The 25,010-nt window shown below is 40.9% G+C and overlaps 1 protein-coding gene across 3 annotated transcripts in view; it reads right to left on the bottom strand.

Moving 5' to 3' along the window:
* Positions 1-25,010, bottom strand: part of epha3 (eph receptor A3) — a 111,517-nt gene that overhangs the window by 23,479 nt on the left and 63,028 nt on the right. For all 3 annotated transcript variants that reach the window (XM_085919961.1, XM_085919959.1, XM_085919960.1), the window contains 2 exons: positions 5,281-5,436; positions 3,373-3,732 (listed from right to left, as the gene is read on the bottom strand). In XM_085919961.1, coding sequence (XP_085776087.1) covers positions 3,373-3,732; positions 5,281-5,436 — 516 coding nt within the window. The remainder of the gene's footprint in view (positions 1-3,372; positions 3,733-5,280; positions 5,437-25,010) is intronic.

Genomic DNA, 25,010 nt, shown 5'->3' on the forward strand with positions numbered 1-25,010 from the left:
ATACCGCCCACTCGTCCTTTCCCCCCGGTTCTGATAGTAGTGTGAGGCTGTGCTTTTTATTGGCACTGCAGTTTATGGTGGTAATGATTTTGTGTGTCTGAGCAGCTTCAGGGCAAGTTCTTTGTATCTTGGCTTTGGATCCCCCCCCTTTTTTTTTATTCCCAGCTTCTTTCGGGTTGTCTACTGCAAAATACTTAATTTGTTGTTTCTTGTTTTTGTCTATCACACAACTTTACGATTTAGTTGCTACATCAGGCCAATAATAGTTTAAAAACTGGCCTGAGATGCCTTTAATAAGTCTTAAGTGGCACTTATAGGAATACTTGTCATAGAGCACACTGTAATTCATATACACTTAATGCCATGAAGTCATGACTTAGAGTAAATTAAAACCTTGTAAAAATACCGAAATAATAATTCAAAGTGTATAATGTCTATAATTATCCTGGTAATTTTCCAAAACATTAAATGGAAATCCTATTTGCTCAAAAATTCAAAACCTCATACCTCTGCCAAAGCTATGGAATCAAAAACCTGGCCAACTGACTTTTTTGATTGAAAAATCACAATGTGACAGGCGGATACTGTTGCAATGAAGCACTACATGTACTTTCCTTGGCCAGAGGGTTACTATTTGAGAAAACTGCCCTAAATGTAGATCAAAGACTTCGTCAACATTACGATGACCATGAGTTCGAGGGCAAAGGGATGAGAGGCGGAAATCTATCTGACAACACTGCCCGGACACACTGCTACTACCCAGGGAAACACTTAATCCATCTTTTAACTTCTTTGGCATCTCGATGTGTGACTAGATCAGGTAGGCCTGGCGCACTGACATATTTAATCCTTGTAAACTCCCAGGGCCAATGGAGAGTGCACAGCTGCAGGCGGAGATATTCTTTGGACGTGCACATACAGTATGTCAGGTGGAGTGCGTAGTGTCTTTCAGCTTCAAAGCGTGTCTCTCTGCCTGCATCTCGATGTGTTGATCAACAATGTTTAAAGTGCCGTCTCTTCTGAACACGACTCACAAATAGTTGTTTGTATTCCGTGCACACATAGCCGCCCTCAGCATTGATAGGCGCACTTCAAATAAAATATACAGAAAGAAGTACCACTGACGGTCCACATAGATGATAAAACATGATAATAAAGTCCCGCTGAAGCCCACACAGTCAAAATTGTGTCCTCTTCAGTCAATTTCTACATACAAGAATAAACACAAACAAAAGCTGAACATCTAAGTGCTACTAATCCATGTCCTGTCATTTAAAATAGGTCTGGTTCTTATAATCTATAATATAACCCAGCTGGAACCAAGTGATATAATTATCACAAACATTCATATAAATGCTTTGCAACTTTACGAGTTCACACAATTTGACTGCCGCCACACGATTGAATAGAGCGTAATCGTCCCATGTGTTGGCCTCATGTTGGTTGTGATAGGTTGACTCCAACAATGTGTTGTTGACAATACTGATTAATCATCAACTTTGCAAAAATGTGCACGCTATCAGAAATAATGGTCTCAACAAGAATAAACTATAGATGAATAGCAATTTATTTTTAGTTTCTTTGTGTTCTTCTTCTGAGAGGTGCTGTAGTATCTTTGGTTAGATACCTTTTTTTTAAACGAATGGCAGTTTTAGGAGACCATTGTTACTCTAAGGTTGTCTGTAAAAGGGATGACATTTTCATTTCTGAGATGTCAGGCTCCAGTCATTGAATATGATTATACCGTAGCTTCTGAGTATCAAGCATTTATGATTAGCGCAAGTGTATTTGAACACGGACATTAAATTGAAGGCGTTCAATATAAAAAGAGGACAGAAATACTATCTTGTGCGGCAGCCGCATTGTTAATGTATTTAAGTGTATTTCTTTGTGCCTCTGCCACAAGTTATCACTTCAAATGTCATCCGGGTCATTTTCTATCCAGAAGGGTTGAGCAAAGACGTCGTCAGTCGTCACGCTATTTAGATAGCGTGCAGTTTTTTAAGGCTCCTTTGTGTCTCGTGACTCCTCGCCGTCTCCCTCCTCTGTCCTGCAGCTTGTGACCCAGATATCTATCCTAGTGTGTCATCACAAAGTAAGAGACGGTTTCTGGAGGACGGGAGGAAGATATATAATTTTCGGTGATATTTATAAGAGGCTTGCCACAGCTGTAAATAGACAACACAGTGTTTGTTTAGACGGGACTTCTTGGAGCCCCTTGGGCAGCTATGTCTCAGAATTGAATCAATAACTACAATAAGAATACCAACAATGCATTAAATAAGAAGCTATATCTGCAATAACAAAACAAATAATATCTCGGAAAAGAAATGAAACTGGGCCGGTATTGTCTAAACAATATCATCTACACAGCAGTTGCAGTGACAAATATTAAAGCAATAAATGCGTGAACTCCAAGGTTTCCAAATATGGAATATAATAAGAAGTTCTTGTCTTCCGTTCCTAATTTGGTCCACCCGTGCATTGTTTTGTTCTTGTATCGTGTAACTACTGAATTGTTGTGAACTAGCCTTAATGGTTGTATCAATTGGGCGGCTATTGTTTCTCAAGGGGACTTCCCATGTGCATCAGTGGGAAAGTTGCACCCATTTCCTCTCAAATCATTCGAACACATGTCCTCATGTGACCTTCTGCTAAAGGTATACCACACACACAGTGCACCACCTGCAGCAATGATGATAATGTGGGTGGTTTAGTTGAGTTTAGGGATACATAGTAACATCCCTGACCGAGACTTTTTTTGGCTGGATGTAATTGAAATAAAGAAATGTGATTGTCTTTAGTACTAAGCAAAACGTCAATACACCAGATGAGTTGGTTTAAAAAAACAGTTGTTTTGGCTAAGTGCAGTTCCTCTTGACCCAACCTTTCATTCCAGACAAGCCTTCAAGAATAATTGCCTGACTGTGAATCTGATGAATACTTAGACAAATGTCGGCTTTGTCATGGTTTCAATGTCTGGTTATGTTTCTCTTTTGTCTTTTCTTTAATTTGTTGACTTTATAAATGTGATTCCCCCAGAATTTAGTAGATATTCTACATACTGTACTTGTACATTAATATACCATACAAGAGAAATAATTTGGTAACAGTCAAGTGCGTGTGAGTCTGTCAACACATAAACACTAAAGTGAAGTAGTCACAAGTTGCATATGTTACTACTTTAGGTTGTTTTGAAAAACACAAGGGCTTTCTAATGTGTTTTGGAAAAACAAGAAGTCTTTCTAATGTGTTTTAAGAGTGGCAGAGAAACACATTTGGCATGCCTGGGAAATACACCCCAGCACACATTGCTGCTGAGGAAATAGAATATTTGACTGGTATGATCCACCATCTGTTCTAACGTCTCACCGGCTTGATTGGTGGTGATGGTGACAGCGGCATACTGCCTCATCTTGAGCGCCAGTGACGAGACTCCGTTCTGTGCCTCGATCTCGAACGTGTAGTTTGTGTGAGCTAGCAGGTCTCCTACGGTCACGGTGGTGTTTTGGAGGCCCGTGGCTCTTGGAATGAAGCGTACGTTGCTCCGGCAGGGATCACACCGCGGGCTGCCGCCATTGCTGCCGTTTGCAGCTCCGGCTCGACATCGTTTGCAGAGGACGGTAAAGGTGAGGTCTCTGCGGCCACCTGTGTCCTCCGGCCAGCTCCAGTCTAGGATAACCGAGGTCTCGTTGATGGAGGAGATAACGTTACGAGGAGCTGAGGGAGGGCCTGGTGGTCAGAGAAGAGGTCATGAGGTGGAGGTGAGAAAACCAAGAGGTCAGCGGATACACGGGATGAGAAAGAAAGCAAAGGCAGAAGGAAAGTCATGAGATGATGGGAAAAAAGGGGAGCTGTACAAAGAAAATGACATTTAATGGCAAATGGCAAATCCACTCACCGCCATTTTATGAGTGCGATGTAAGCCAATACATCAGCTCAGCAGTTTTGAATTCCAGTTTTACAAGGCCAGGATTTTTACAGTTTGTGTTGGCAACAACAGAAAAGGTCATCATCTGTAATCTTTATTCCTGCTGTAAAAGTAGACGGTGGTCTTTGTGTAGTGCCGTTTGTATAAAATAATTATTATTTTGCAATTAGAGCGAAATTTATAAATTTTTCACAGGGATATTATCTTTGGGTTCGATTTAGGGCTTTGAGTTTCTTATTCCACCATTTTAATTGTGAGAAACACATTTTCTCATTTCAAAAATTCACAATTAATGTAAAGGGCAACTCTAAATATCCTCACCCTCACCAATAATTAATGTTCCAGCCTTTGTCTGCCCCAAAAGATAGCAAATCTGGCCAGCTGACCAGATGGCGTTAAGGTAATAACAGTCATGACAGTTCCACTAATTACAATTCTGTCCATTACCGAGGGCGTCAATTTGCATTTTCTACTGTTCTCCAGCAACTGGTAAAACGTGATCAATGACTTTTGTCTCTTAGTTGTTTGGTAATAAATTAATACGTAATCAGACATGAGGGAATGGGCTGATTTATAGTTTCATGGGGAACGGCTTTTGGAAAGCTTGTAAGATGAATCTGCAATCAATTTGCATCAGAGAAGGACAAATAGAATCATGTCAGGAGGAGAAAGGGTGAATCAGACTAACAAACATTTGGAACTTGGATGATCCGTGAAGTAATTACCACAGGCTTAGAAGTTTCTTTGATGTGGTTTTCTCTCAACAGCTTTTAATCAATCAACTTGGAATTTCTTTTTCATTATAGGTTGATATTTTCCAAGGGTGTTCTCAATAGATTTGGAAAAAAATCACACATTGGCAACATAAATAAAAGCGAAATTCCCCCAAAATTGGGGAAAAAATATGTATCTAATTTTAACACAATCTGGAGACTGCACATTGGGTAACAATTTGAAGTTAACATGGCAAGTCACATTCAATGTGTTCAGACACAATCTACACAGCAATAACAGCCTTACCTGATATTCTTAAATCTGTGCATAAATGCTGATAGTTTTGTCTAATGTTTTGTTTCCCCAAATTACACCACAATTACCTTCATTTTACTATTTGATGTCGAAAAAACCCGCAGTGAGAAACATCTGGAATCGTTTAGACTGGAGCATCATGGAACACTAAAGCGCATTGACAGTCAAACTAATGTGGAATTATCAGCTCCTCAAGGCTGGATGAAGATGTGTTTTACTGCTAACCGAAAAGTCCTCCCACCCATGTCATAGTTTTTCTCCAGTGAGACTTTGGGAGGTTGATAACAAGATGATTGCAACCTCCAAACAAGCCTACTTACGTGTACAGGCCATGAAGTCTGGATCTCCCTCAGCACGGAAGTAGTTTTTCTCACATCCACAATGCAACGAGCCTTCATGGTGAGCGTAACTATGAGGCGGACACTTGGAACACTCCATGTTTCCCAGTGTGGACTTGTAAAATCCAGACCTGCACACTGTGGACAAAACAAAGAGATAGAGGGATATTAGTGACAAACAGAAAGCGTACAACAGCATCAGAAAGCATCAGTAGGTGGTTTCTAAAACATACATGCACATATAGGAGCACACAACAGTAAGAGCCACCTCAAGAATATGTCGGCTCAGCAGAACATCCTCCTGGAAAAGCCAGTGACACTGCCCGTAGCACTCCTGCCTTATCCATCACTGACATTGACACGCCAAGGTCCCAGCGCTGCAGTAAATACTCCACTACATCCAATCTGCTCCGTGTGTGCGTATGTGTAAGGTGTGCGTGTTGAATGCAGGTTTAAATGACCAAATATGATCCTACTACTAGAATGACAACCACAATTCTTGCTGACACACCCAGAAAAGAGATCCCCCCAATTCCCTCCAGGATGATATGCCAGGAAATTTCACTTGAAAGGCAGAACCCCCCCAACCATTCACACAAACGAAGCAACAGAATAATTGCCGGGTCAGCAAAAACCTGTACGGAATACAAACCAGAAATGTAGACAACAGGTAAAATGAATTACCGTTATATCTTCACGGTGCCAAACCGATCCTTTATCTGATCCACTTATCAATGAATTGACCTTTGACGGAGCACCTACTCTCCAAACACTTAACCTCTCGATACCAAGGGAAGATTATTTTATTACATTTGGTGGGCATTTGAACTTGGCTTGAGTCCAATTGGATCAGGACATACATACGTGGAGTTTAATGCTATCACTGGGGATTAGAACCACATTGTAGTCTTCATATGGTCTCCTGAAGCCATCAAAATCATTATACAAGTATTCCCCAACCTGTGGTGAGCCTATTTTACACCCAAGAAATAAAAATACAGTAATAGTGATGATTTTGTATCAATTTCCCCAAAAACTGATTTAGTGTGAAATCTGGGCCTGTTTAATTGAACTGGCTCGGAATCATTGCTTTACATAATTCCAGCATTGAATTAGAAATGACTATTCTGAATTTATGCTCATAAAAGAGAAATGTTTAGTTAAATTAAATACGGAACATCTCGTTGTGTTCTGGACTCTTAAGGTAAATACTTTTACTGTAATTGAGATTTAGTTGAGAGAAAATCAGGACTGTCAACCTTCTTCATCCAAAGCGCTTTATCGCAAAAGTAGACTTGAATGATCACCATGAGAACTAAATAGCACAGTGAGGCTCTCATAACATTTCTTCAGGGTGATAATTAATATCCCCACATTCACTTATGAAGTTTTCATATGACACCCTTGATTTGTTGTGTTTTCTTAACCACAACTGTAGAAATATTTTCCTAACAGCTGGACTCAGATAATAAAAGTCCTGTTTTTTAGTGGCTCTGCCAGGAAAGAAAGTGGGGGTGGATTCTGAAACAAGGCGATGGTAAAATCAGATTCCACTCAAAGGAACTAACTCCTCATTGAGGATAGAACCAACATGTGCTCCACTGACATTCACCAGCAGTGTGTGCTGGGGCGTGCACAGAGAACGATAACATATGTGCAGTTAGACAGAAACCCAGCACCTCTTCAGATGACACAACTCATTCAAAATGGTATGCACCAACTGTGAAGTCCGTAGAGTTTAACAACATTTTATCGTACGCGCGTTGAATGTCTGCTGTGTATAAAATACTACACACGACAACAGATGAATCATCAAATCAATGGCAGAGTGTTTTCACAGTGAAACCGATGGAACCAGCACCCTCACGAGGGTATATCACAGTACCTCTTCGCTCTGGACAAAATGTCGCCTGAAACACAATCCCATCGTTCACTCGTGAGGGGCATCACAGACACACAAGTGCACACGTACAATGGCAGCTGTCATGTGATATGTCGCTTGTATGAATAAATAAGGTTGCAATTTGCTCAATCAATAGCTTAGGTCATGGGTCACTATCATCAATAATGAACATGGCCTTTGGGTGGTGGTCCGTTTAAGTCCGCTATTGAAAAAAAAAACAAGCATATATATATATATATATATATATATATATATATATATATATATATATATAGATATATAGATATATAGATATATATATAATTTTTTTACATTGATTGGCGTCAAAGAGGTGTAGAAAAAGTAATTTGCCCTTGACCCAATGCCCTAAATAGTAGCTATCTGCCTCCCAAGTCATCATTGATAATCGTGATTGAAATTTCAGAGTGGTGTCTGGTGACAAACAGCAGCGGAGCAATGCGACAACTCAGTCATTGATTTCCTATTTGTGTGCCACCTTCGGCTCATTTATCATTTAGTCTATAAAATGGAAAAAAGCAAAAGGACATCATTTCTTAGCCTCCCCGCAGCCACTGTGATGTGAAAGCATGTTTGCAAAAAAAGTCACAAATGTTGACTAGCACAATGATGGACGTGACAAGACCAGTTACACAGTCAAAAACGTTGGGTTCAAATATCGACTTTTAATGTTCTTTGTGAGGTTTTCTCCTGAAACCCTAGTTCCCCCCAAAAACACGGATGCTCCTGTATTAAATCTTCTAAATTGTGTGTGCTCCAGTAAAGCTACTATTGTTTGAAGGACAATAAAGTGGACCAAAACAAGGGAGCAAGTCCTATAAACCACACACATAGCAAGGCATGGATCAACTCCCCACTGTATCCATCAAGGACGCAATAACCGTTTCATACTCAGTCCACACTCCAGAGATTAACCGGGTCAGTGAGGAAATCCAGGACAACCGGCACACAACAGAAAGTCAACTCTTGTAAACCCACACCCCAAAAAAACACACGCGTTGTGTATTGGCGTGGGTATGTGTGATCCGTGTAGTGTGATGCTGACCCTTTAACGGCCTCACACTTGCCCATACACACACTCGCGCATTCCACGATCAGGTCCCTGGAAACGGACATCTCCAAACCAAACATCGCCTTTGTTCATCCTTTATGCAACTATTGTGCTGCTTTGAACCATCCTCACACACCGAACTCGAGCAAACATAGCGACTGCCGTCATCTCTGTGATTCAGAGTGACACATCCTATTGTACCGAGGGTCACGATACTCTCCAATAGCAACCATATTACAATTTAAATTTCCAACTGTGTCTACATTTTTTAGAGTTAACCCCCACCCCATCATTATCATATGTCATATAAATAGTGGTCCAGCTGGCTTCTGACATTGAGTCCCAGAGAGGGAGAAGCTCCTCTACCTACACAACTTCAGAAAATTCCAACAGGGAATACCACTTTCACTTCTGGAGCATCTGAGGACGATTGAAGGACACACACACACACTCACACGTATGTGCGAAGACACACTGACAGGCGTCGACACACACTCCTCAGTAAGAGGCCAATGCCATATGCTAAAGAGAGCCTCGGTTCGGCGTACTTCAGACAGCATGACGGTATTCCCCACAGTGGTACTCTGCACCAAACTGGTTTTAAGAGTGGATGGCAGGACCGATGAAAGACACTGAGCTGTTAGTCACCACAGTGCACACACGGTCATACGGTCGACATAGAGACATTCCTTAATAGGCCTCACTTTTGTAGACACCACTGTGACCATTTAATAATGAGAAAAAAAAAAACAGAACGGAGCTACAAGACAGATCTTTGATGGCTTTCACTCGTGCACGTATATTATAGTTGAAAAGGTTAGAAAAAAGTTTTTTTCTTAAGTTCCTCTTGTCCTTAATGTACTGTTGGTTGAATGGTTTTATGTTTTAAAAGCCACAACATAACTGACTGGTCTGATATTTCACCATCTGGTTTGCATCTGCCATTGGGGAAATAACAACAACAAAAAATCCCTCCATATTAATTTTATCCAGGTTTAGTTTCCACCATTTGATGTTGTTTGTCTCCTCAACATAGTTACATTGATTGCAGATGCTTTACAAGACTAAATGCAGGAAGAAAATTCTCCAACATCAATGCATATGGCTTGCCTGTTTTTTATTAAAAAAAAAAAAAAAGAATACAATGTAAATCTTGTCTGCGGACTTCCTCAGTTGCTTTTGGTGCCACAGATGTACTGTACACAGGAATTTTAATGACAAGTAAGCTATGAAAACAGAGCAGACATGCTACACTTTACATGTAGTGTGGCCGTTTGATTTATCCTTAGCTTGTAGCATTGTCACACTTTCAAAGTGAAGTCCCGGTGCTCGTGTGTGTCCGGTTGGAAAGCGTCGAGGCAGGTGTGTCAGCTGGTTGGGGCAGAGCGACGCTAAATCATTCTTCAACTGACACACCTCACCACGGGGTGCACCGCCATGTGTTGGTGCACGCAGACAGTGCGAGAGAAACCCAGGGGCAGCGGTTACTGGGTCACGGAGAGAAGGATAAACCTTTCTATAAATCAGCGTGGGTCTTAGACACTCATGTTTGCGTGTGTGAGAGAGAGAGAGAGAGAGAGAGAGAGAGAGAGAGAGAGAGAGAGAGAGAGAGAGAGAGAGAGAGAGAGAGAGAGAGAGAGAGAGAGAGAGAGAGAGAGAGAGAGAGAGAGAGAGAGAGAGAGAGAGAGAGAGAGAGAGAGAGAGAGAGAGAGAGAGAGAGAGAGAGAGAGAGAGGAGAGAGAGAGAGAGAGAGAGAGAGAGAGAGAGAGAGGAGAGAGAGAGAGAGAGAGAGAGAGAGAGAGAGAGAAGAGAGAGAGAGAGAGAGAGAGAGAGAGAGAGAGAGAGAGAGAGAGAGAGAGAGAGAGAGAGAGAGAGAGAGAGAGAGAGAGAGAGAGAGAGAGACAAAAAGACAGTGACTAACACATTGCCCTTGAATGTGTGTTTTCTCAGCACATGTGGACTTTGTCTTTGCCATGGCATGGCAAATGCGTTTATGCCTAGCGACGGCCCGTCAATAAACTATCTTCAAATACCAAAGTTATGAATAGCTATACATTGATTGAAAAGGAATCCGTCCATTTCATGGCAACGCTTTAAAGACTGAAAAAGTATTGGAAAGGACAAAACTAAAGTGGCGGGGAGAGAAAATCTTACTCAACACTGTTCAACATATTTTTCACAACATTTTTGACTCAGAGAAGCAAGTAAACTTTGCTATCTTAAACTTTCTCTCCAGTGGATCATATTTTCATAATAATATTAGTAAAAGAATACCCTATTTTTCTGACTATCAAGCACACTTAAAATGCTTTAATTTTCTCAAAACTCAATGTGGATTTTTTTTCTGAAACTTCATAGCTATAAATTACCAAATTATATTATTTTATAATTGTTGTGTCTATTTTTTTGTTGTGATCTGAAAACAAATTGCATGTTGGTTGCTTATGGAGTCATTTCCTCCAGTGACCATTCAATGGCAGTTTTCTTGCTTACAATCACTGCAATTAGATACTTGAGGCAAAATATTGTGTATGCGATACACTCCTAGAGAGTGGGAGTGACAGACCATAGCAGGTGAGTGACATCTTGGCACAATCCGAGCACACATCTCGCCTTATCCCTCCCGATCCTACCAGAACACTCCTGTGGCTCATCACCTGTACCTTTCGTTACACTTCACGCAACACATTTCATACGCCCAGACATCATCATCGACACACACGCACATACCAAAGTTGATGAAAATCATAAAAGTCTGTCATTGGGCTGTTTTATATCACAGAACAAATTTGAGTTTCACGCCGACTTTGAGTTGTTTTTGGGCGTACGCTTGCAAAAATGCACACCTGCCACGAGTAAATCAATCGCACGTGCAAACGCAGGCGCGCAAGCCTGCCAATGCTGATGGACGAGAGAACGGCAGACATTTGAAAGCGTCTTCTCCAAACGCTATCCATGGACGAAACTTGGATGGCACAAACACAAATCACACAGTCAAAGAATTCTGTGGTGATTCATAAGCGCTCAGTGAGACAATTCTCCAAGGTCCAATTAAGATCCAAAGACTTTTCCAACATGATGGACACTCCCAAGCATAATATACAGATGAAAGAAAGCTCGCCATAAAATATTGCCAGTGTCTTTCTTTGTAGCTTTTCCCTGTGCTGGCATGAGTTTCCTCCAGGTGCTCTTGTTTCCTCTTGTAAAACAAAACACATTAGGAGAAGATCGGGCGACAGTTACTTAAAATTCCTTGTAGGTGTGACGGTGAGTGTGAATTGATTGTCTATCTGTACATGACAGCCACGTGAATTACCAGTGACCTGTCCAGAGCCTCTTGCACAATGTCATTTGAGATTGCAGCCTCCCGAAAGAATTATTTGACTGAATGGAAGGATGGTTGCGACATACTTTGCAGATCACATGACCTCTTTTCATCTTTGGTTCTAGGACAGTATCAAGAAAAACACTTAAGATGATTCATCTCATTGTCAACATTTCCGCATCACACGCCGCCCAGTTTTACTTTAGGCGACAACCCATTTGTAATAACCCGAGTTAATTACATTCATGAATTACATTTGCACCGTTGTTAATTTCGTAACTTTTATCTCTGTAAGTCTATGTCCTAGGGTTGTGGTGCAGCGTGTGGTTTGTGGCAATGAGGCTGAGATACTCCAAGAAGAGCACGTTCAGCAGAAAGGTTTCTCCACTACAGCACCCTGCAGTGTAACCAGTAGCGAGTCGACAGACTCTAAAGTGAATTTCTCATGCCTAAACAGTTTTACCAGATCTTGTACTGCTATGATCTTTCTAAGCATACGTTTGGTTGATACTGTTTGGTACTAAACCATAATCATACACAACTTACGCATGCTTTGACACAAGCCCAAACCACTTCTCTGTTTTTGGGCTACAAAAGCCAAGGCTGACTCACGATATGACGCTGGCTTGGGCTTGGTAATTGAAATCAGACAGTGGCCAGTCTGTCATACACAGTTTCCTCTGCACACCCTAGTTAGTGAGATGTAACTCAACACAGTGTATAAAACCTGCAATGAAATTCAGTCATGTGTTTTAGTATCTCGTGATTGTTTAAAAGCTGTTTCGGAGCGGGAAGAACAGGGTCATTGGAAAGTTGTGTTTGTTTCTTTATCTAGAAAGTGGAACAAATATGGTTCCTTGTCTAATAAAGGACTTTGAAAAGCTGGGCAAGGGGAAAAAAACGTATTTCAGGGGCAAAATGTGAACATCAATCATTTGATTTGCAAAGTGTTGGAATGTCTTTGGACAATGAGCCGCTACAGCCCATTTGGATAATTCCAATACCCTTGAGTTAATACATTAATGTTATGCAGCTTTAGTTTATGTGGCTTTAAAAATGGCGTTCAATTAGAGTAATAGTGCCGTTTTTAGCTACATAGCTGGCTGAACAGTCATTCTCTGTGTATTGGACACACACGTAAACATAAATACAATAGTTTCCTCCTTAATTCAGGGCCTGTGACAGGCTGAAAAGTGGGAGTGATAGATGGGCAGGGCTTAATCACTTTAATCAGCTTCTTCCTTAAATGATGAAAAACAGCCGCTTTTTACACTTGCAGAATGCAGAAAGAGCGAAGAAAGGAAAGTGTGAAGGTCCAAGAAAGAAAAGCTGAATGCTCTTTGTGGGGTTCATAAGTGGAGGCAGATGCCTTCTGTCCTGTTTTCGGCTTTCATTGCAAACATCCATTTTGTTGGTGTCGCTGATGGATTTAGTAGAAAGCATTGTGTTCCCTTGCTTGGTTCACACAGCATTCTTATGGTTTTTTTTTATTATCAATGACCAAAAAGGGAAGAAAAGTAGAGCTCTAATTAAGTTTAGTCAGTGGATTTTTTTTTTTTTTTGGTTTGCCGTGTGACAGTCTCTTCACTATTGACATGTCACAGAAGCCTTAGATGTATATTGCCCTCTTTGGCAGCAGATCCTGTGAGTGCTAAAACATTCTCAAAGCCTATTGCGTGGAAAAATCCTCTCCGTACTTGTTGATATTACAAAACATTTGGAGGTTATTGTTGAAAGCAAGTAGGAACAACAAGAAGAAACAATATGTTGCTGTTTGTTACTTTAAAACAAAATATTGTAAAACCAAATGTACATTAAAAACAAAATCAGCCATTTTGTCTTTTTTTTAACCAAGTCACAGGATTATCCCCAACAAAGGGCTCATCTTTGTCAGCCCTCACTGTCCCATCACGCGTTTCAGTGTCAACGTGGCTGACATCAAGTCGAAGGGCAGTGCTGTCAGGGTGGCCAAAGACTGACGTGCGGGGGGGCCTGTCAGGGCGGCTAGAGCCCCAAGACAATACCCTTACAGTGGGGATGAAGACCGCATGAATGACCAGAGGAAATCATGGGGCTAGTAGGAATGTCCCCCCGCTGGGCGCACACATGGTATTGCGCTTTGCGGAAGGGTGATAACCTCCACCCAGAACAGTCTGTCATTAAAAACAAATCTGGCATCCGGAGTTGTGATTGCAGACAAATACATCATGTTGGCAAACAGACAAGATGCTCAACTTTATGATCTTTAGCCACATTTCCAGTGAGCACTGCAGTTCGGCTAACCTTTCCATGCAACGATTTAAATCCATTGACTAGTGTGACATCGCATCATCTCGGTAAAGTGTATCCCGCCAATATATTCAACAAAAACAAAAGTGACACCGGAGTCACATTCTGCCAATATGATGTCATTCGGACTCAACCAATCATAACCCCCACGAATGAATTGGCTTTTGAAACTAAAACTAGCCAATGATTATGGTCAGTAAAAATCCATATGCCATTTCGCCTCACCTGCAAAAACGATCATCTCAAGCTGCGCAAACAGTAGCAGTGCAGTTGCACGCAGCCTCCGTTTCAAGCCACACAAGGAGGCATTAATTAAGGGGCCACTCGGATTAGCCTGCGGGCTGCCCATCCCTGATCTAGACGTACACCTAATGAACACCTTTACACCAGAGAGTCTGATGTAATACAAAACACATTACTAGTAGGCCAATGTAGTACGAGAACTTAAATCGAGATGAAAGCAAAATGCTTGTGGCTGTTATGCACTTTTACATTTTTCTTAGTAAAGCCACAATCACACTTAGCACCCTGAGAGCAAAGGCGACCACTATGTAATTTTCTGTCAGCGCTTGTGTTTTGCATCATATTGCATTTTCCTACCAACAGGCAGATTACTGGGACTGAAATACAATGCTGTATATATTTGTAAGGCTCAGATCACGATGGCCCATGTGTACTCCTTGTTTCATTTCTTTTGTAACTATGAAATGTTCAATCATATTGATTTGCATGTAATCATATCATCAGATCATATAAATACCTAAGTGGTTGCTTTTAAAAAGGGCAGTTATAGACATTTAGTAATATTTCCTGTGTGGAACCACAAGTTTTCACTTTTCCAAGTTGATTTTGTATTTTAGAAACCACCATAACAAACAGTTCAAGCCAAACCGTGATTTTCCGCCCCAAAACTTAACCCGATCTAGTTTGTGAAAAATATTATATTGTCAATTTGCAGCACTTGTGGAATATATCTCGTCATTGTTTCTAGTTAATACAATTTTAGGCGAAGACTTTTCCTCCTTCTGTGTGAATACAAGTTTGAATCAGTTTCTATTTGAGCAGATTTAGTTTCCTTCATTCCTAATTACCAGTAAGCATGACTCGGCTTAATTTCCCCTATGATCTTAATTACTGAACAGACAAGCTGTGATATGTCCAGGAACATACTGCATATATGTAAACATATTCCAATGGTAACCAGATGTTAAGAATGGAGTGCAACTAATTCAAAGTGATGTGCTGTGCTTTATGGAACTTCATCATTCCCGTTGCAAGCGTCTGCTATGTCGCCTTTTTTTTTTTTCCATCACTGTTTTCTTAGGCTCATAAATGGTAAGACAAATTAACCAGGCCACAGAAATGGATGGGAATGAACAGACGGAGGCCATGATTGATGGCATTATTATAAAGTGGCACATCTTGCTTGACGGAACTTTTGGCGATATTACAAGTTGAATGTTGTAGCACACGTACAAAACAAAACAAAGATAGAAAAACAATGTTTAGGCTCATAATTCATTGACCAAAAAAACAAGTCTCATTCATGACTTCATGAGAAACTAACATACTTCACAACAAATGTATATCCTCTAAACACACACACACACACACACACACACACACACACACACACACACACAAATAACCACAAAGTATTAGCTGACTCACACAAAAGTGTGATGAAGCCTTTTCTTCCCCCCACCTGGGGACAATTTAACCGAGGAAAAAAAACTAAAGCATGTTTGTAATTAACACTGAACCCCAGTAATTTAACAGACCAATAGCAGAGTTGTGTAATGGGGCATTTTCCAAGTGTGAAAAAAAAGGTTTACAGAGTCCAAGTTCTGTTGCCCAGAAGGAATAAAACCAACTGTCTCTTTTAGATTATTTTTTTAAGGCTATGGCACAATGCAAGTATGATTGACGGTCATGACGCAAGATGATCACTAAATAATCAAAAGATGTGTACAGCCTCAGTTAGTAGGTGGGCATCGTAATTAACACCTTATTTTGCCGATAATTGGATGCAGTGTAATTTACGAGGCAGCGAGCGGCCATGTCTCCCTTCATCTCACATGCACCTCGTCTATCAACCTCCAAATCACTTGTGTGTGTGTGTGTGAGTGTGTGCGTGTATGTGTGTGTCACTACGCAAAGCATTAGCATGGTAAGTACATGCAGATGGCAGTCATAGTAACCTTTCAGGATCCATTTACATGTAAATCAATGGATTAATTGTCCAAAACTCATTAGACTTGGGATCTCATCAATAACACACATCAGTGACATCAGAGACCTGGAATTCATGCTGATCATTGTTTTAGTAAATGCTTTAATCCAAAAACAAGAATTTACTGGCAACCTTTAAAGCAACAAAAAACTAGCACAAGTGATAAAATGCCAGAATTCCTAGTATTGACTATAAAAGGTAGAAAAAACGTTTTCTAACATAAGGCATGTGAGGAGAGTCCTCATGGTGTTCTTTCATTTCTTAATCAAAGACGGTCCTGCAAAATCCTGTTCGAACACTCCGGTATGGCTTCCCCGTGCTGATATTGGACATTTAACGGAAAAAGACTAGTCGAGTGGAAGGAATGGAAAACCTGATGGCGTGTATCGCAGGCGTAGGTCGTGCCACCTTCACCATGACAAATACCTGCAGCCATGTATCTGAACAGGCGGAGATGAGGGGAAATGAATTGGAGGTGGGAAATCTGTGGATGATGACTCAAGTAATTTTCTTGGACACTGCTGTCTGCTACTTTTTTTTCTTCTCCAGACTGCTCCCATGCAGCTTTGTGTGTGCGTATGAGGGAGGGAAAATATGTGCATGAGTGTGTGTAATTTCTAACAAAGGTCATTGCTCATCTGCACTGTGTCCCGGAACCTTTAAAGGTTAGATCCTTTGTCCTGCTTTAAGTAACGCATTAATATCCCTCCAGGAAGAGCGATTTAGAAGAATACAGAACAATGTTTGTAGCTGCATTTTTTTCCTGCATGTGCAGATGTGAAAAGTTCATTTGCAGAGACAATGAGTTAAATGTAAATTTAAACATGGCTGCTTGAGAATGTAGCGCATGGTCAAAGGAGAGGCTAAAAGGCCAAGCCAGAGATGAGGAAAGAAGCACACCCAAACATCCACACAGCTGCAGGCCTTTAAGGTCGTCCGTGTTGCAGTCGCCATGCTTGACTGCACTGAGCATGCTCAGTTGTGTTTGGCATTCAGAGTACAGGGCAGTTAAAAGGCCCGATCGCTGAGGCCTGACGGCTTTTAATCAGCGCACACCAACTCACATGCACTTATATGCATACAGAGCACTATGTAGCTCGCACGCAAATGACCCACTGCCACACTTGTGCACGGAAGCACTCACACACTAGAGGGCACGTCATTCCGTCTGACACCATTTCCAAGTTAAGCGCTACGGCTGAGGGGAAATGTCACCGTTCTGCCTTTTGCAAGTGGACGGAGAAGTGTGGCGCGGGCGATAAATGAGTGTGCGGTGAGCTTTTGCGTTATCTCTGTCAACTGCGGTAGTAGACTCGCGGATGGATAAAAACTAAGCAGATGGATCATTTAGAGCATCTGTTTCAAACTCAAGGCCCGGGGGCCAGATACGGCCCGCCACATCATTTTATGTGGCCCCGAAGACAAATTGTGCATCAACTTCATCTGTCAATACTAAAGTTACAGATTGTCTTCACTTTTAAAAAATACAGATATCGTGAGCAATTTTTGTTACAATTGATCTTTTAAAAATATTTGAACAGTTTTTACTAGTCTCCGGTTTGAAACTTAGTTATTCATCAGTTTGTTGACGGTCGTAATGAGCCTCCGAAGGAAACTATGATGTGGCCCACGACAAAAATGAGTTTAACACCTTTGATTTAGACACTTTTCAGCTTAGGTTGAAGTAACCCTACGCACCCTAGATGCTGCTATAAATAAAATTACATTCAAATTGAAACAATCTTAGACATAAGTAGGATCAGATTTCTGAATCACTGTTCTGTTTTCAATCAATAAGCCCCAAATATCATAAATTGGAACGGCAATATGCACAACAACCCTAATTTGTTACAGCCCCCAGATTCCACACAACCACAGGATGTGTGTGTGTCTGTGTACGAAAGTGTTGAGGATGCCTTTATGCAGTGGTAAGCACATCGTCTTCTTGTCCTCACCACTGCTACTTTACTAATCACTTGTATGCAGTATATTGACAGATGTGTCTCTTCCACTTAAATTGTGCATTTATTTCTCTCTCTCTCTTTCTCTCTCCCTTTTCCTGGCTCTATCAGACATAATTGGTGGAATATTTTGCTAGCTCCCATTATCTTTTCAAAAATGAAAAAAAATAGTGCAGTTTAGGAATAATAGTGCTGAAGTAATACAGTATATGGAGCTGAGACTTGAATTTGATCGGCCAGTGAGATTCCTGAAATTGCGCAGGCTCATTTATTAGGTCAATCTTTAATCTTTTGGATGTTACGTGACGTTAATCTCACATAATGATCATTGAGAGGAAGCAAAAAGAAAGATCAGCATCTTGAAAGATCAAAACGATCATTTTAGACTTTAATTGAAGACTGTGCTGACACAAAGAAAAGCACAAGTAAGATAAAATTGTTAAAAAGTCGTATTGATGTTAAATTGAGCCCTGTTATGTCTACTGAGGAGAAAATTTCCAGATTTATTGTGAATGTCTTTGTCACAGGTCATAATATTAGGTACTCATGGACAGTCCCTCCTGGGAGTAAATTAAACTGAGTGTCATCTTAATAGAAGCAAGACTCTCTTGTATGAGACTCAATTAAATGCAAACACCTACAGCATGTAACACAGATTTCCCTCAGGATATTCTGCTTACACAAATGAATTAAGATGAGAGACAAAAATAATCAGAGCAAAGTTGACTTAGCGGGAACAGCAACAAATGCCGAAGAAGTCAAAGTGTAACTAAATACCAATTTGCTCATTTACCGTTCATTAAATTCATTTTTCACATTTTCCATTTATCAGCTTGCCCGTTGCCACGTTCTGTTTGAGCTGTGTAACAAAATGCCAATTAAATAAAATAGCCTATTATCTATGCCATGATAAATATAACCATGACAATATTACTCAGTACCATCAGTGAGTATAAATGTCCTAAGGGCAATTTCGAGTATTCAATGAACTGAACAAAAAAAATGAAAAAATCAAATCAAATAAATCGGTAAAGGAAAAAGCCAGACCATCCCAAAATCTACATGGGGTAGGCAAGTGACATGCTGTGATAATAAAGCAAGAGTGTGTGTTACAAAGTGTGACATCATCAAGCAATGTATGAAAACTGTGCGAATCGTCTAGCACAAAATTTTAGTCTGGGGAGATGAGTACAGAGCCGCACCATTTAATACGGGAAAAAAAGAAAGAGACTGAGCTGAACCATAGCAATTATTTCCAGTGAAAACAGATGTTGCTTCACTGTCATTGAACAGTTTTGTGGAAATTCTTGTCACGCTTGCATCTGTGACAAAGCAGTGCGCCCGAGATTAGACGGCTGCTGCGCGACAGGCATTGATGTGGCTGGAAGCTTCCTTCACAAAATTGCAGCTGTGCAATGACAAGATGCTCCTGACAACAACGTAAAAATGTTGCCATATATGCCTACGGGAGCTGTTTACATATGTAAGACACTTGACAGATGCGGCGCTCAGATGAGTCTGAGGGACAGGCTTGCTTCACACGTAATATAAGCCTTTTCTATATTCTTTATGTGTGACATCTTATTCTTATTCAGTTCACTTATCAAGTAGAGATGGATTGACTTCCCTGTTATGTCACGTGTGTTTCCAAACGTGCACAGCGTCAGTAAACACAACATTTCCCACAATGTCCATCCTGCGGTCACTGTAAGACCACCCACCCACACATGACATATATTCACAAACACACACACACACACACACACACACACACACACACACACACACACACACACACACACACACACACACACACACACACACTAAAATCCATGTCAGGAAAAGTTCCACACCCATCAATTGCAAAAATATCCTTTGCATGCAAACAAAATGTTGCCCTGCATTTGTATCTTTTTTTTTTACTGTGGAAAGACACAAAACCACACGCATCGAATCCGTAAGCGCACACGCTCGCACACAAAGACTGACCACTGGGAAGTTGGGCTGTCAACTGGCCAGGCTTCTTCAACAAATAAACACCCTAGCTATCCATCCTTTCAATGAATGCATTGTGTGCGTGTGTGTGTGTGCGTATACATGTGTCCATTCGGGTGTGTTTGTTTCTGTGTGTTAAGTTGAATTCCTGAGCCTGTGGTTACCAGCAGCTTTGAAGTCCCAACATTACGAGGGCCCCAGGGTGACAGGCTTACCCGCGATCCCCAGCTTGCAGTGGAAGGCCCATAAAGACAAGCGCAACAGGCTATGATGCCACAAATGACCCCCCCCCCCCCCATCTTTTGCATCCTTGGCTTGGGTCTGCTCATTTACCCCCTACAAACACTAAATACACAAGTCCAGTTCATTGGTATCTTAGAATCCCTGTTTTTTTTCTGGGGGACACATTCCCAACTCACCTGTAACCTAATAGGTTAGGCTCTTCATAGGTGTCAAATTCAAGGCCCGGGGGCCAGATATGGCCCGTCATATCATTGTATGTGGCCCGCGTAGACCAATTATGCATCGACTTTATGTGTCAAGACTAAAATTACAAATTGTCTTCACTTTTTAAAAAAGAAAACAATTGAGAGCAATTTTTATTAGTATTCATCTATCTAAAATAGTTGAACAGTTTTTACTTTACCATACCACATCCTATAAAGACATTTAATAAGACTCATGTAAACCCACTACAACACATTTTTACAGTATTCCTTATCTTCCAAATGTGCTTTAAAACTGACAGATAGAATAAAAGAGAATCAATATCATCAAACACCAACCAAACTCCCCAATTTCATTGACTCCATAGTCATCTCCTCAGCTTAAGGAGGATTCAATTGAATCTTGAATCTTAACATAGAGGATAATATGAAATGCCAGAGACAGGCGAAAGAGTTAGCATAGATATTGGAGTAATTACGGTATAAACCTACAAACAGCTGATACTGTCACACACGTAGAGCAGGAACACACGCAAAGAGCGAACAACATCACTCACGGACATGTATTGTCTTTGCTTTGTTTAGATTTAGTAGAACGGGGTACGTACGTTGTACGTGTGCATAGATGTATTAGTATAAGCACATTTGTAACCATGCACTGTGTAACTTTGCAAAGGATGAGCACATGAGTGTTTTATTTTAACTTTCTGGCCCACTCTTTCTCTACTACACACAAACACCCAGGCACGCACACGCACGTGTGCAGAGGGATCAGTACATGCTCCAGCGGTCAGAATTATTGCTGAGTTGCCTTGCTTTGTCAATTCCAGTCTTTGAATTAATGGGGTCTCTAATTAACTACACGCTCATCCTCTTGCCTCTCTCTTTTCACTTTTTCCACACTCCCTTCTTTTTGTTGCTCCCCCCCTCCCCAGTCAGACTTTCCTCCAGGCTGCTGTGTAGTGGAGTGGTATGATTACTGCAGCCCCCTCACCACGATTTTTAATTAGCTTTGTGTATACATCAAGGCTACGAAGGAGTCCCAAAAAGTCAAAGTCATGTGCTAATAAGAATTTATATTGCCATTCTTTGTTTTGTATCGGTTTATGAAAAAACAACCAGCGATCTCTTAGCAACTTCTCAAAGACAAAATATTTATTTTATCTTTTTTTTTTTAACTATTATGCATGTTAATAAGACCAGGATCTCTCCAACTGGAGCACTCAATCCAAACCGTGTCCTTTCTTCTCGCCTCTTCTTCTTTTTTTTTCTTTCTTAGCTCCAAAATGGCTACATTCCAGCGAGCACCCAGCCAAAAGGCTGCAGCGGAGAAAGCCTTCACGCTAAACTAAAGTGACAAGGGAGGAGAGGACGGACGCAATAGAACACTAGCTTCGAACACAGCCATAGACGCTATAGCACTTCATTTACCAAAACAAGAAAATAAAAGTCCATATAAGCACCGGACATTGCAACTTGATGATTTGATATGAATAGCTGTGTTGAAAATATGCGTGCATTCTGCTGGATGTCTCTGAGCAGTATTAAATTACTCCAACCACAAAAAGCAATGTGGCCCAAATCTGGTCAGCAAAGCGTATAAGACATTATCTAGAGCAAAAGTATCATTTGTAGCTGAATGCTGCTGGAGTGGAGAAAAAATGCTCAGTTTACTCTTGGAAGATAGAAATACAGCACAGAGATGTAGACAATACAGATGTACGCTCATATGTGAGTAGAGATGACACGTTCTCAAGAGACGAGTGGTTATATAACGGTCAACACAAACAAAGCCAGACTTTCGAGGGGAGTAAAAGAGAACTAATAAATGTGATTTTATTTAAGCCATCCTATAAATCTGGCTAGAAATGTGCTTGAGAAAAACTAGAGTAGTTATCCATTGTTAAAATGATTAATATTATTAATATGATCATTTATATTTTTATGATGATTATTATTATTGTTATTATTATTCCTAGTAGTTGAGTTGCTGTTTGGCAGTCTGGTTAAGGTATTGTGTATCTCAACACATCAAGTGAGAACGTAAACTCTAGCCTCGCATCAACATGCAACCGGACAGCTGCATGCGTGTGCAAAATGCATATACAGGGACTCACACCCACATTTATACACACACATACACATCCATACTCTCCTTACAGACATCCGTTTGCTGTTTTAGGATCAAATTAAGGTTGCAGGAATTTCACACTGATGGTAGACAGGAGTCGCTTCACCTGCTGCAGTTTGTTCTAATGACAGATGAAAGACTGACTTAGCTAGATTAGATCTGGCCCCACATTCTCTGCGGAAAGGCTACTCTCAAAACATACAGTAATCTGCCGACTACAGTCACGACCGCTCACACGCTGAGTCCCCGCGACATTGTCCGCTGGTGTTACACGTGATGCGATATCCAAATGCACTGCCACTGGATATACACACAAATAATGCTTGAACACACAATAAGATCATAACAGATTGCTCATGGTGTTCCATTTCTAATAACAGACATACATATGTGTCTGTATAAACAGAAAAAGCTCTCTAATGTTCTCTCTTGGCCCCTCTCTCATCACGCCAGAGGTTAATGGAAGATCCCGCATTACTGCTCCAGCCGTGATGAAAAATAAAACATAAAATATTCAACAAAGAGCAGTTTGAATCACTAACTCACAAATACATCCAATGCCAACAGCGCTCTCATCACATTCCATGCCCAAATTCCTTCCGATTCAGCAATGACCTGATTATTCAACTGTGAGATTAACTTTTGTTTGTGGGCATTTACGCTGTTATCGGAGTGAACACAGCTGAACTGTAAAGTAGACTTGCACCAATTTTAAATATTAAATTATCAATACTTGGATAAAAATCATGCGGAGTCAATGGCGCACGGACATTCCCAGAATCAGACTTTCCTCCCTACAGATCTGCCAAGCCCTCAATTGCTCCTTATCTCTGGATGTGCCTGCCTTCATTTTCGATCCTGCCACCGATATTGTCTGTGAGTAATATATGGCTTCCACATGCCAGCATTTCTCAGTTTTAGCTGTCTACTGCATTTTAAATATATGTTCAGCTTCCTTGCTATCACTCTGTAAGGTGACCTAACTGCATACACTCATCTGTCTGTTAACACAGAGGGCCTGGGCAGCGAGTTGTGCTCTGGGGCCCATGGTGGCTGCACGTGGGGGATGCAGGGGCCTGTTGATGCAGCTGTCCCACTCCAGAGTAACATAAGACCTTATTAGAGTCCATTAGAGCACTTTGAATTCAATAAGAGATTGTCCAGTACATCCAAACATTCACACAATTCACAGGGAGGTAGGAAGTGAAAGATGGCAGATTGGCTCAAGGGGGTTGCTGTTGGCTACAAGCTGCTGTTTGCTAGCATAATGCATTAAATGCATCTTTGTATACAAACTGAAGCATCGATGTGACATTTATGAACCTCGGATATTACATTTATGAACATCATTATACCAGCCATGCTTTTAGGAGTTCTAATAATATTTCAGCAGTATCAGGTCATCACCTAGGTCAACAGCAAATGCATTTGACTGCATGGTCAATGTCTTCTTCTAGACATTATCAGAAAAGCAAGAACACATGATAATCCTCATTCATCAGAGCGGAACAAGTATACGTTTGTGTTTGCTATCTTTTGACGTTTTGTTAGTACAGGTTACCCGCATGATAACAAAATACAAAGTCAGTGAGTCTGCCAGAGGTCCACTATCCCAGAAAAGAAGTTCCCTTGGCCCCACCAGCAGGAGGTTAACCCGTGACACTCTCTTTGATCTTTAATTAACTAAGAGCCCGGCTCTGGTAAGCAGAAGGGGAATCAACGTGGCGGTATTTGCAACCAGATATCATAAAAGAGCTGCAGATATTTTCTTCTAGACTGTGAAAGAAGAGCATTAGAATCATTGTGGACAGCCTGTGCCAAAATGTTTGCTTCCAACACATTAATATTCTGGAGCAGAACATATAGAATGACATAAACCACGGTTGCCAGCCACATCGAAGACAGCTTGGGGTTTTATAGCACATGCTGTGTCTGCAAGCACTTTTGGCTTCAATTTGAAAAAAATGTAAACACATGCATAAACCAGAAGAGCATGAATTAAACAGGAAGTAGCCCAAAACCACCGATATCTGTAATCTCAGAGTTTCCAAAACAATTTTAGAAAAAGCAGCAGTGGTCATGTGATGGCCTTTATACATAGTGAGAAAAGAGGCAGGAGGGATGAATGGTCAAATGATGATGTTTGAGTTCTGTTCAAACATCGTGTGAATGAAGGTGACCTCTTTTCCCTGTTTGCCCAGCAGATATTGAAAGATGAAACAGAAAATGACATTCAAGAACCATGAAGAAAAAAACTGTGAAGGACATAGTATATGTTTAAATCTGTTGCTAAAAAAACACATTTTAGGTCAAGTACAAGAAAAACGTCCCATCCTCCTGAAACCAGCTGACAACTCACG

Source organism: Syngnathus leptorhynchus, chromosome 9 (genome assembly GCF_054491065.1).
Source record: "Syngnathus leptorhynchus isolate UIUO chromosome 9, UIUO_Slep, whole genome shotgun sequence".
Classification (NCBI taxonomy): Eukaryota; Metazoa; Chordata; class Actinopteri; order Syngnathiformes; family Syngnathidae; genus Syngnathus; species Syngnathus leptorhynchus.